This window comes from Anguilla anguilla, chromosome 19, assembly GCF_013347855.1.
Source record: "Anguilla anguilla isolate fAngAng1 chromosome 19, fAngAng1.pri, whole genome shotgun sequence".
NCBI classification, from domain to species: Eukaryota; Metazoa; Chordata; class Actinopteri; order Anguilliformes; family Anguillidae; genus Anguilla; species Anguilla anguilla.
The window spans coordinates 12,530,937-12,544,911 of NC_049219.1; the positions used below are offsets into that span (position 1 = coordinate 12,530,937).

Genomic DNA, 13,975 nt, shown 5'->3' on the forward strand with positions numbered 1-13,975 from the left:
CCTCCCTCCCTCCCTCTCTCTCCGTCTCCCTCACTCTCTCTCCCTCCCTACCTCCTTCCGTCTCTCTCCCTCCCTCTATCTGTCTCTCTCGGTCCCTCACTCTCTATCTCTACTTCCATCCCTCTCTCCGTCTCTGTCTCTCATCCGCACAGCGTGCTCTGCCCCAGACAGTAATGATGGCGGTGTAAATCAGCCACCCGGCCCCCCAGCCCCCCAGCCCGTAAAGGGGAATCAGATGTGGGGCCGGGGGGCTCCAGGGCTCCTGGGCTCCGGGGCGCAGACTCGGGGTTACTGGCGCGGAGATCTGTCAGACGAAACATTCTTCACGCACGGACTCACACACACACTTTGGCAGACGTTTCCCCCGCTCTCAAAAAAACAAAACAGACAGGACGGGGTTGCTTTACCGCCGGCCGCTGTCCCAGACCACACACTTTCCCCAGCGCGCCTCCGACTGCTGTGAGAAAGGCAATCTTTTCATGTGCGGTTAGGGGTGGCGGGGTTGGGTATAATGCGCAGCTGCAATCATCTAATACTAAAAGGAAAGGCTCAGATCAGTCCTAGCCTGCTGTGTGTGGTGGAATGTGTCACTGGCATTTTTATAGGGGCTCGGTCACATTAAAAGTAGAATCAAATTTTTTTCCCAGTTTAGCAAAAGCAATTAAAATACCACTCTTGGGTAAAGACTGTTTGCAGAATAAATAATGAACATTATCCGCTCTGAGCATAGACAAAATCTGCGTGTGAATGTGAGTATGAACACTTACATGAAACTGAAATGAAACTGTAAGTTTGTCATTATAAGTACACATGAGGAGCTACTCTGCATGCACTGCCATGTCTATTGTCATATGATAAAAACATGAGATGCACATGAGAATGTCTGATGGCCAGGACAGGCCATTCAACCCATCTGGGGTCATCATTTTAATAATATAACAGAGTAAAGAGCTGTTTTCTGAGAAGAAGATTGGGCAGACAGGTGCGAGACGAGGTCTGTGTACAGATACAAAGACTGATATAGACACAAATCTGCAAAAACGTCAACTCTAATGACAGCGAGCAAACGTGTCCTCCTCCGACTCTGCTCACGGGCAGCAGTGGACCCGACCCTAAGCGTCCAGGCCATCGGGTTTACACCGTGAACACGACAGCTCGCCGTGGAGCGGAAACGCACGGACGGCCATTTCCAAAACCCACGCGGACACAACACAGACGACCGCTGCCACAAACGCGCCGGGGTTTGATCGCGGGGTTTACCCAGAAGGCCCGGCTGTGGCGCGGCGCGGGGAGAGCGCGGTACAGTACCTCGGGGAGTTCGGCTGGGGCTGGGCGCGGGGTTTCCCAGGGGGGAGGCGGCTCTTCCCGTCTCTGGGCTTGGGGGCGGGCGGAGGCTGGCGGGAGCGCGAGAGAGGCAGGTCTGGCTGGCGGCCGCGGGACATGGCGAGTTTCGCGGGGTTGGGGTGGGCTGCGCTTGGCTCCTGCGTCCGCAGGCCCCGCTGGCTCCCTGGAGTCTGGCTAGTAACGCACCGCGCCCCCTCTCTCTCTCTCTCTCTCTCCCCAAAGACCCAGGCCGGGCTCCAGCAGGTGCTGGCTATAGAAAGGCCCGCCTTGTAACCGTAACCAGGGCTGGCGGTGGGGGCTGGGGGTGGTTGGGGGGGGGGGGGTTATAAAAAGCCGCATGCCTCATCCTACGGGGTCCCAGACCGCATGTTTATGGGCTGGATCCGAATACAGGAGCTGTGCGGTGGGAGCAGATGCGCTCTCACGCTAAAAAATCCCAGCATTCTTTTCAGGGCTCATAAACGGGTTCGCTTTTCGGGATTCCTGCCGCAGACCCATTTCTGTTTCGGTTCCGTTCGCCCGGAGGCCAAAACACAGGGTGTGGCTCGTCCTGTTGGGTCCACCCCAGCGGGCTTGTCACGCAGCCACAATGATCTGCCGCATCCTCATTCAATTAATCACGCCACCACTGCTACGTTATTCATCAGGGGGGCAGCGGATACGGAGTAATCATCTGAATTATCTAATTATCTGACAGGATGCGATCTGAAATGTCACATTAACAATCTCCCTAGAACACTGAGGGGTCATAGAGCCACAAATGCCACCCGCTATCCAAGCCTCTACCCAACCCCGTCACCCACAATCCTTTGTGCTCAGCGCCACAACACAAGCTAGTCTGGCCCTGTGATGTCACTGCACCATGTGCCAGCCTAGATTCCTCCATGGTATATTTGCAAATTGTCAACTGGTCTTGTGCCCCAATTCTGGCTGATACCCCCCCCCCCCCCACATGGCACCTGTCCCGAACCGCTTTGGGAAAAATCCCAGGGGCTCTGAGAGGAATGGGGGGCAGCTGTCCACCCCCCCATCCGAGCTAGTCTGCAGCCTGGAGCCTCTAACACAGTACTGTCCTACACTGGCCCTGGCAGAAATGAGGGCTCAGCACACACACACAGTCCTGAGCCAGTCTCTGCATAACTGCAAAATGATCCTCCCCCAGGAATGCCCCCAATGTCTGGTATTTTACTATTCTTTTAGATGCCCCCCCTCGCCCAGACTGTCTGTTTGCAACAAAGGAATACTGTAGTATGCGTTCTCCTCTCTCTGATTACACAGCAATGATTTATGTCGATGTGGTCACGAAGTTCACCTTTTATAGACCCTTTGGCAGTCAATTCATTTGACTGTTTTATCTTGCAACATATGTCAGTGTACTGTCATGTGTTGCTTTGGCAAATTAGGCCATTGTGACAAAGAAACAATTGATATTGTCCTTTTCCGAAGTTAATTATATTGAATAGTTGAGGCTTTATTGTTTTTAGTGATTATTTTCAGACACCAAATGTTTAGTCGCATTGCAATGGCTAAAACAATCTAAGGTAAGTAATGAATGAATTGAACAGAACCAAATGATACTGATCAGATGCTTTCAAATGATCAGACCCTTAAAGATCAATTATAAGATAAAGATTAGAAAGAGTGGTGGTAGTGGGGGGGGGGGGGTTTGTACCTGGACTGCATGTCTTGTGTTTTTTGGTGGGGGGCTGGCGCCGTCCCGGGGGACTGGTGCGTGACCCGCTGCTGCAGCTCCACGAGGGACTGGTAGTACTGCTGCTGCTGCTGCTGCTGCTGCTTGTACCGGGACAGGATGAAGAACAGCCCCAGGATGGTCTTCAGATTCCCATTCCGGATTTCTGTGCAGAGGGCAATGGACAGCACGTGAGCATGAGCAAACAAAATAAAGTCGAAAACCGAAATAAAGCGCCGCCCCAAGAAAATACAAACAAACAAAGAAACGTGTCGGTAGGGGCTCTCAGCGCTGCACAGACGCACAGACGCCTCCTCTTATCGGCTAGTGCACAAAATGTGTCTTTCACGCATGATATTAATTAATGTGGACATGATAATTAATAGGAGAGGGAGCCGATAGGCTGTGGAAACGCGGGTCATTTTTAAAACATGCTGCTGATCGAGTCAGATGATAAACACATACCCACAAGACGAAACTGAATGTTTCATGAATGTGGGGACTCACAAGTGGAGCACAAATAAAATCAATTTGTGAAACGGTTTTCCCCTCTAGAAATGCATCAAATAAAGCACAACAATTTGGGCGACAACCCCTAAACAGCTGAATCAAGTTTCTCTGCAGAGTGTGAAAATTGGAGTGAGTACTCTCTTCAGGGCTTTGCTTTCTAATTTCTGGAAACAATCATTTATATTATAAAAAGGAAATGTCTTTTCTTTTCCAAACGCTGTTTCAACAAAAACATTTCCTAGTAAACATGGTTAGCTTGATCTTTGTGAGGTAGAAAAACATGCAAATCCGCAATTGATCAAATAAAAACAGAGATATACCTCCACGACGTCGATTCTTCGAGGCATATTCTCTGAACTGCTAGATGTGTTTTGCCAAAATTGCAAATAGCTGTTTTTTCCCAGAAAAGGTTTTCCCCCCTTAATGAACACTGCTAAATCTCACCATGGGATACGGCCACTCTGGCCCAAAACTAGACAAACGAAATGAACTTGGAAAAGAGACCGACAGAATGACTGTGAGAACCGCTCGACCTTAAATTCACATTTATTAGCGCATCACAACGCATGTGCAAATAAAAAAACGGTTCTCATATTAAGACATTTTAAATCATAAATGTGGCTTCATTGAACATTCTCCATTTTAGCAGCCCCAGAAGGTTTGCAGGGGCTGTTCAGTCAGAGAGACACAGACAAAGCATTCAGGAAAATCCCCACAGAGAGACCCCTCAATCGCACATTCCCCACCCCCCAATACATATTTTATTTCAGGATTTTAATCTCTGTACTGGTCTGTCCTGGCCCTGGGTCTTACCTAAAGGCTCCAAAAAAAAAAAGTTGAAAAAGAGGGGCAAACAGTGGGGTGAGGTCATGTGACTGCAGTCGCTAGGGGTCCACGCTCATTCACGAGAACACACTCGCTCTGCGCCAGCCGTCAAAAGGGCGGGAAAACAAGGCATCGCGGCCAGGACTCGCACACACCCGTCTCCATAGCGCCGCCTCGTAAACAGGCTCGGGCTGTGATGTCACTCACGGTGGTCTTTTCACACGGTGGAAAAAAAAAGGGCCTCCCAAGCACTCCCCAGCAGCCGGTTAGCAGCCGGATCACGAAGGAGAGTCTGACACACGTCTGATGAAGGTGAGTGCGGTTTCAAGCACGCGCGGGCTCGGACCAGGAGACACAGCCAGGCCCCACAGCACAGTGCTTTGCGCGTCTCCTCCTCGCAGACAGAGAGCTCATTTCCCTGCGCTGTGTGAAGTCAGTCTAATGTAAACAGGCCCCCGGTCATTTCAGCCCTGCTGAAGAGGGCAGTGAAGTTCCTCTCAGGAAATTGCCTATACGTTACACAGCGATTATCTGATGAAAACCCACACAGAAACCTTCGGCTTCGGCTAATGATGCTAACAGAACAGAAACGCTGAGACGCACGGTCTGACAGGACCACGTGCGTTTTGAGGCTGTGAGGCATGCTGATAATGATCTGCATATGCAGAAGTTTAGCACTCTCTCCATGGCTTGCTTTGCTGTAGGACGGTGAGAACTGTCTCCCTCAAAAAAAAAAGATATTTAATTCTCAAGGGACTCCTTAGTTTAATAAATAAATAACTCATGTCGAATAGGAATAGGACCATTATACCAGGCTTTAGCTATCAATAATAAGTCATAAAAGTGAGCTGCGGAGTACAACCTGACATCATTTCCTGTTTTTTGTGCGCATTGAGGAGAGGAAGCGAGCATCCATTTTGCCATCGACAGCAGTAACGCACAGCAGCACTGGAATCCAACAAAAAAAAAAAAAAAGAGCTTACCTTCGGCGGAGAGACCCTGTACGTTCAGTCCTCTGGCTTCCAGGAAACTGAGGCAGGCGTCCACGTTCTCGATCTGAAAGGAGGAAGCGAGAGTCGGGCTGGGTGGGTGCTGCGCTCGGCGGGGAGAGAGGGGACGGCGGGAGCACACGGGCGCATGAATGCCGCGCATTCAGGGCCAGTCAGTCAGTCAGTCAGTCGGCCCGCGCGTGCTGAGCGTAGCGCTTAGCGCCTGTGATTAGCGCTAATTGCCCCCCCCCCCCCGCCCATAAAGCAGCCATTGTCCACTCGCCGCCGTCCGACCCCCCGCGACCCCGGCGGGGAGGATATGGGGGGGAGGGTTGCCCCCCGCATGGGGCGGCGTGGCGTAAAAACCTCACATGACCCACCTACACGGGACCTCGCGGGGGGCGAGGAAAGGGCCCCGGGTTCCGGGACGGGAAAGCGGAAAACCCCCGACGCCCCGTCGCGCGGACCGTAGGAATGCAGAGGGGCGCTAACGCCACACACACAGACTGGCGGGGGAGCTAGCGCCGCGCTACGATGCGTCTCTGACCTTTAGAAAGGGGAGGGAGGAGGCGGGCGGCGGCGGCCAGCTCATCTGCATAGAAAGCGCTTGGGGGGGGGGGGGGGCAGTGTGACTGAGCAGGCCTTTCTTCCGCTGACTGTAGGGCCTCTGTGCTGTGCGCCGGCCCGCTGCCCGATGACCCCGCCCCGACCCCCACCCCGTCCAGCGGCGGAGTCAAACTCCCACCCCGCACGCCCTCCGTCACCTCGCTGTGTCGGGGGGGGGGGGGGGGGGGCGGTGGGTGAGGGCAGGGGGGCGCTGTCATAGGACGGTGACGGCACTGTAAGGGCCCTGTGTCCAGACAGCGTCAGACACGGCGAGCGTCCACAAAGAGAGACCGATGCTGGGGGAGGTTTGGGTTTCCTGCTGCGGGACAATGGCTGCTGTTGGCCGGGCTCCCTGCCCCTGGACGGAGCCCCACAGATCACGCTGTGTCAGAAGCAGCGCCCCTCTCACACCGCGCTTCTGTTCCCCTCTCGAGTGCCGCGCCACTGACGCCATTACCCGACCCCTGACCCGGCAGGGCCCCGTCTCAGCGGTGACGGTGTGACCTGCGGCGTGACGTACGGACGCGAGGGCGTCGGGACCGGGCTTCTGACGAGACCCGCGCGCCGTGAGTCAGCGCCGCTGTCCGCGGGGGGCAGGACGGATGAGTGTTTACACACGGCTTATCCCAACACAGCGGGGCCCGCGGCCCCTGCACCTAGCCCCGCAGCGCAGTGAGAGTGAGACGCCGAAACGGAGACGGGGCGCGTTGTTAAACGGGGTACGCCCTTCTGAACACGCGGCTCTGCCCGCGAGCGTGCCGCCGTACCCGTCCCGCCACCAACCGCGACCATCGCCAACTCCCTTCAGCCCTCCAGCGCCTCCACGCACCCCCGCCGCCCTGCCCTCGCCCTCCTGTAACGGGATGCCCCGTTTGGCTAGGGAGCAAAGCACTGGAATTTTGTTCCATATAGAGATACTGGAGAACAGTTTCTACACAGCTCTCCAACTCTCTCTCCAACAGAGTTATACAAAATCAGCGGCACTCTTCCTTCAATTAAAATCCTCGATCCACAAAATAAAATACTAGTGGGTAGCATTTTTTGATTTTTTAAAGAGGCAATTTGTTGATGAGGTGCGTGTGACTATGAAAGCTGCTTTGGGATCCTGGTGAAGAGATCTTTCTGCTCCCCGTAGGCTCATCAATCATGAGAGCTCCCAACACAAGCAGCGCAGGCAGGACGGCCCCCCCCAAACGCCAAATAACTCAAAGATGCGATTAATTATTTTCCCTCGTTCGGCCTTAACTTTCAAATAAAGCGCACAAAGCTGCCGCTAGCACGGGGACTCACTGCGGCCAGAACCGCGTTGTTTATTTTCTGTCTGACTGCTGGAGACGACTTCGACGGCAGCAGCTGGAGTGGAATATTTTTCAAGGGCGAGCGCTAACGCCTCCCGCGCGCTGCGTCACACAAACCGCCGTTTAACTTGGCGGCTTCTCCTTTTCATCTCGCGGGATTTTTATTTTTTTTTAACAAGTTTTCGGGGAGGAATTCGGCGGGCCGCAAAGGTTCCTCCGCCGTCTCCTCAGACGCGGGACGGTTTCCCAGCTTCGCCCCAAGTCGTTAAGCGCAATTCGGAAAGGAAAATATCCGACAAGGGGAGACTAAGCACCAAGACCAATTACAACCATTACCGCTGCTTACGTTTATTTGAATAACGTGATTTTTCCTTGTCGAAGTTTATTGTGTTTTCAGTCACAGTCTTAATAAATAATATAATAATAATAACCCTAGCTGCACGAAGGAACATAATTAGCTGGATGTAGTTCTCGTTTGTCTGGTGCTACGTCCCTTCCGAGAGTAATCCAAGTCACAGTGCGATGAAACCTACAACTGAACACCAACGGGAATTTGGACAAGGACAAGTGACAGGTCACTTAATTCTAAAGCGGGTTCTTCTCAAAGTGTGGGAAAGCAACACCATGTGTGCCCTACAGGCCCCTGCAAAAGGGAACTCGAAAATGTGTAGAAGTGATACTCCGCCATTTTTCAGTTAGAATAGAAATCTTGCTTCCCCATTTCACCAGTGGGGAATCAGAAACATGGCCGCCCATCCATGTGTGCCACAGACAGTCGCATGGGGAAAAAGTCTAGAAAACACACACTAGAAAAAGTCTTAAAGACGGGCAGCTTATGGGCAGAAAAGAACAAATAGCAGACTGCATTCTGATTGGACGGGGCCCATGATAACCCCCTGGCAGTGTGAAGGAGCTCCAGAGACACGAGTGGAAACAGGCAGAGGATAAAGCAGTGTGTGATGGGTCTGCTTTGCCGCTGCAGTGCCTGCTCTCCTCCTCCTCCTGTCCAGCTCCATGGTTACCGCGGCGCACGGCGGCTCTGCAGCACAGCGTGCACCTCGACCCAGTCAAAGCGTGAGCGGCTGTGACTCATAGCGACACTGCAAACACACAGCTTACCGACACGGGCCGCACACCCCCGACATTACTGGCCGTGAAACTCCCACTCATGACGCAGGGTGTTTGTGAAGCACTGTGCAGAAGGACAAGGAGGCGTGACTTTCCAACGAGGATGAGAATCATCATTTTATTTTTTTGCAATTCACTTCACGATTTCTGTGTACATGTTTATTCGTAACCATATGCTCTTATCCTTTGCTGGGAAACACTTCGAGTTGCCATGAATGAACGCAGCTGTTCAATAAAGTTTATAATTACAATCAATCATCGCACCGCAAACCAGCTCTCCCGTGCCAAGCCCGTGGTGCCAGTCCCCCCCCACCTTGAGTAACTTCACCCAACAAATTCACCCAAACTTTAAAAAAAGTGAAGCTTTGGAAACGCAGCAATAAAAAAATAAAAAATAACTCTGTTACGCGATCGGTACGCGCTCCTTTGAACTTCTCGGCGGTTCTTCTTAATCAAGCCCCTTTAATTATGCAGCTCAGGAGCTGGGGCTTTGTTTTCTGCTGAGCGCTGGGTTTTCTGTGGCAGTGACTGCGCTGTGGTGCCGGGGCGCTTCTCTCCCACTTCAGAGAGGCTCCCGAAAAGCCGATTATAAAACGCGCAGCCGTCCCGAGTCTGAAAATCGATGCGGCCGAATCGTGTCAGATGAAAAACGAGGCGGGGGGGGCTGCCGCCCGTCCACAGGCAACGAGGCGAGGGCTCTCTCTACGGCACGCCGGATTAATGGCGTTCTGAGCCGGGCCGTCCCACACCGGATCAATCTCCCCGTTTTCAATTACATTTCCATAAATATTTTAACCGTGGGAGAAATGGGTTAGACTGCGGCTGGTGGGCCTGAATGACAAAACCATTCAGGGGACAGGTGCTCAGAGTTTACCCACTTACACCCCCCCTCTGCCCTAGCCCCTCACCCCCACCCTATTATACTACACCTAACATCCATATCTGCATCATTCACAAACACAGCATGATCTGTATGTTGTTTTAAAGCTTAGAAATGGGTTGGACAAATATTCAGCCCTATAAAAACAAGTTAGTGCAATCATCTACGAATGCATAAACTCCTATTTCAATTTCTGCATATGTCAGAGCTTAGACCCTTTACATCTCCTGAAGTCTTTGTGCTCTGCCTGCTATTGGCTAAGGCATCGCAAACTCTCGAATGCAGGGCGCCAGATAACTCTTATTAAAAGATTCTTGTTAAAATCAAAAATGGGCGTGTTCACAACATGATTGACGTGAAACGGAACAAGCCATCAAGGACAGTCACAGCGTCATGATAAATAACTACCATCGGATGCTTTTGGTTCACCTTGGCCCATCTGCAAGGGCACATGTGAGGTCCGGAGAGCTCTCTATGGTATGGGCGTGCTCACACACACAGTTTAAGGGTCCCAGCTAGACTCCAGACGTGCCAGCTGGGGTCTTTTTGGGGAAGGCGTGCCCGGAATGTGATCGGCGGGAACGCGACTCGGAATCTCAGCCATCCCGCGCACGCCAGTCATCCTGGTCGCCGCAAATTTGGGGTGGGGGGGGGGGGTGACCTGCACCCCTACACAACGGCACTGTGGCAGCACTGTGGCTCAGGCTATGGAAGCCCGTGGGGGGCCCTGTGCTTAGCACTGATTGCTCAGCAGGCTAATGAGCTCCCCAGGGAGAACTCAAGTCAATGGACGTGTATGTGCTACGTACCTGTCAAGCGCACAGTCACTGCCAGTGTTGATTCAGACTGCCGCACAGGAGAAATGTTTATTTTATGAAGTGCTAAATCACCTGCAATTCAGCTCATCAGCTACAGCAGCATGTGACTGTTCCAATCACCAATCAGCAACCAGGAAGATCCCTCGCAATCATATTTACCGTTATTTTTAACTTTGTAATTACCCATCGCATATACCTCCTCCTTTCACTCGAGTTTCTCTGTCTCTCTCTCTCTCTAGCACACCCTCTTCTAAAATCACCTCCTTTCAGCGACACACCTTTACCTGAGCCCTGCACCACACCAATGCTGCCCCCTGCTGGGCCAGCTGATCCCTTTCATGGAGCCCATAATCCATCAGGGTTCCGCGGATTCACAGCCTGTGCAGGCCTGGCTCTGCCTCGGCCCTGAGGACTGTGTGGATGGAGCTAAAACTAAAGCTGTCCTCATCTGGCATTTTTACAGCAGCAACAGACAACCCGGCATCATAAAAATGCCTCTCAAATACTACAATTTAACTAGGGCCATTGGAAAAGCTGGGCTACTCAAACAGGAGAAGACACTTTGAATTTATTTCAAAATTAGACAGCCAACAGACTTACGTGCTGTGAATCAGCATATTTCGTGCCTATTAGCTAAACATTTCATACTTGCAGAAATACCTGCACCATAAATTATACATATAAGTTGAGGGATATAGCTACCTTTACCGTTACAAATCAAGGTGCTTAAATATTTACAATGACAGGCAGAATGTCTTCTGAAAACACCACTTCAGGACACTAAAGAGACAGGCAGCCATGCAGCACACAACTCAGTCTGCCGGCACACAGCCCAGCCGTCCGAACGCGAAAGCGCTGACTTACCATCTGAGTGTGACTCCTGGGGCAGCCGTTGATGTCCTCCACCTTCTCATTAGCTGCAGGGGGGAAGAAAGAGAGCAGAGGAAGAGGAGGAGGAGGGGTAGGGGGGGAAGAGAGAGAGAGGGCTGAGCTGCAGTCTGAGCACCGCGGCGTGGAAGTGAAGCAGTGCAGCTAAAGCAGCCGGGGCCAACTGCCTCTCCACTAAAACAGCAGCCCCTGCCAAACTGGCGCTGACGCCCCCCCCCCCCACCCCACCCGCCCCCAGCCCTGAGCCGCTGCCTGTCTGAGAGCTGGGGGAGAGCAGGGGGAACGAGGGGGGGGGGGAGACACACAGACCGCTCTGGAGAGCACACATGGGACACACATGCTGTAATAGAGCGTAAATGCTTTACAATCAGAGGCTTTACGCGCCGAGGTCACGGATTTCTCTGGAGAGGAGCGGCGGCGGCGGCGGCGGCAGAGAGCCCCGTCTGAATGTCAGGGCTTCACCGCGTTTAACGGCAGCCGCAGATATCAGGAGTGTGTGTGTGTGTGTGTGCGCGGTGTGTGTGTGTGTATGTGTGTGTGTGTGTGTATGTGTGTGTGTGTGTGCGCGTGTGTGTGTGTGGTGTACGTGTGTGTGTGGTGTACGTGTGTGTGTGTGTGTGTGTGTGTGCAGGCAGGTAGAGCAGACCAGCGTATTCTCTCACCTATGATCTGGATGATTTCTGCCAGCAGAACTCCATCTGCGATGTCCTGGGTCAGGTCTTTAATGAGGCGCGGGCACCCGGACTTGGCCAGATAGTGATTGGCCCAATCAGTGTAGATCTGCAGAGGGAGGGAGGAGAGAGAGGGGTGAGGAACCGGAGCCTCAACACTAGAGAGAGAGAAACATTGAGAGAGAGAGAGAGAGAGAGAGAGAGAGAAAGAAAGCAAAAAGGGGGAGGGAGAGAGGATGAGAGAAAGAAACCGAGAGAAACAGAGAGAGAGAGAGAAAGAGAGAGAAACGTAGCGTATCCTGGATGAAGTTACAGTGAGGAGGAAGCCTCAGCCTCCTTGGTGCAGGCGGTACAGTGTCTTCCTGAGAGGGGCATGAGTCCCCGTCTGTTTTAACGGCAGGGTCACACAGCCCCCCCTCGTTTGAGCACCGCCACGCGCAAAAATAAACACCGCTGCTGCCGTGGGAACCGCCGCGCACCAGCTCACGGAGAAGTCCTGGCGGTAACGCAGAAAAACCTCACAACCGTTAAGAGCTGTCACTCATACGGCAGGAAAGAGAGGGTTAGGGTTAGGGCCGGAAAAGGGTTTCACAGATCTGAGACGCGACGAGAGAGAGGAGAACGCAGATCTGTAATCGCACCCACGCTGATGCCGTTGAAACGCGCCACTGTTTTCTAAACCCAACATAATGCGCAGCAACAGGAGCCTGTAACACAAAGTTCAAAATGAAGGTTCTGACTGTGCGGAGCAACAACCAAACCTCCCCCAATCCTGTGTAGTGCAAACGAGGAGCTGGGTAAAGCAAGCGATCGCCCCGTCTCACCCTCTCAGTTTAAATGAAAGATTTACTTTGCACCCTACCTGTTTTTCTATGTTTATATTAATCTATATCACCATGGAGCCAATATGAGGAAACAACAGTAATGGTGCTGTTTGTGTTATCATGTCACTCGTCTTATCTGCTGCTCACATGATAAGGCCTGGTGCTATTCATCTACGAGAGCAGTCTGCTAAAAAAACACAGATCATTTGAGGAAGTGCTGTTTTTAAAAAGAATCTATTTTCAACTCCACCAGTACAGCCTGACCTTAAACTCACTCACAATGCAGAGAACACCATGAGTAGAAGTGGCTCAATAAGGGGGTGAAATGGTGGTAAGGAAACGCTTAACAAGGACACTGGAAGAGGTCTTATGTAAATGTGCAGCAGCTCACTGGCTGTCTCTCACCCTCCAACCCTTAAAAGTGCCACCTTTTCCTTATTAAAGAACCCCCCTCACCACCACACCCCCCCCCCCATTATCCCTCTCTACCTCAGACACCATCCGCATTCCCAATTAAGAGCATTTCTTTCTCCCAAAGAAAATGCATTTGGACACCCTTCAAACACACCAGCGTTTCAAAGTGGTGCCTGTTGTGGCTTCCTCCCTTTTGGTTCTGTCAGTAACAAGCAGCAGCCAAACAAGGACCCGAAAGGGACAAACACAGACCCCACTTACACACAACACACACAATCTAACTCAAATATTCAGAATACATCAGAACGATGGTAAAGACATGAAATCATGGGACAAAACCACTGGAATCAGAATGTGCCACGTAGGTGTACCATACCATATCTCATACGATACTACGTATTCATATCGTACCATAATTCACACCATACCACATATTCATCACAAACCATGACTTGTACCATACCAAATATTTATACCATAACCACACAATGTTGCACATAGAACCACATAACAAAAGCCAAATACCACAACACTGAAAACGTGGGCATAGCTACCAACGCACGCACACTCGCACGCACACACACACACACACACACACACACACACACACACACGTTAATGTGGTTTAAGACACTCTGCTGTGAATTTCTCTGAAAAGCACTGTCTCACTGTCTAAGCTTCTCACCGCCTTGTTTTCTTTGCTCCTAATAGGCCTGACTCACAGAAGCAGCTCCTGGCAGGCCTTGAGGAGGCATCTGCAGAGGCGCTCGAGCAGTGAAATAAAAATGAATAAAAATAAAAGAAAGAAAAAAGGTGCCTCATCATCTCATTGATTTATCTGAAAGCTGTCCATCTCACCCACACAGACACACACACACATACTTGTCCCTGCCGCACACACTCCCACTCTCTCGCTCTCACACACACACATACCTGTCCCTGCGTCTTCCGCTCCCCAGCAGTGAAGCAGGCTGTGTCTGTGCAAAGTGCAGCCAGGCTGCCTCCCCCAGCCACCCTATACTGCAGTGTGTCTGTGACTGTGCAGGTGTCGGACTCACAGGCAGTTCCTCCCAGCCACCAGTAGGAGGCG

The 13,975-nt window shown here is 52.0% G+C and overlaps 1 protein-coding gene across 7 annotated transcripts in view; it reads right to left on the reverse strand.

Annotated features, from left to right (window-relative positions):
* The window catches only part of LOC118219059 (neuron navigator 3-like), a 133,785-nt gene that overhangs the window by 41,602 nt on the left and 78,208 nt on the right, over positions 1-13,975 (reverse strand). For 6 of the 7 annotated variants that reach the window (XM_035401887.1, XM_035401890.1, XM_035401884.1 and 3 more), the window contains 4 exons: positions 11,639-11,756; positions 10,953-11,005; positions 5,353-5,425; positions 3,017-3,200 (listed from right to left, as the gene is read on the reverse strand). In XM_035401887.1, the coding sequence (XP_035257778.1) occupies positions 3,017-3,200; positions 5,353-5,425; positions 10,953-11,005; positions 11,639-11,756 (428 nt within the window). Of the gene's footprint in view, positions 1-3,016; positions 3,201-5,352; positions 5,426-10,952; positions 11,006-11,638; positions 11,757-11,960; positions 12,443-13,975 lie in introns of those variants that run through there. The other variant, XM_035401889.1, reaches the window with a different exon arrangement.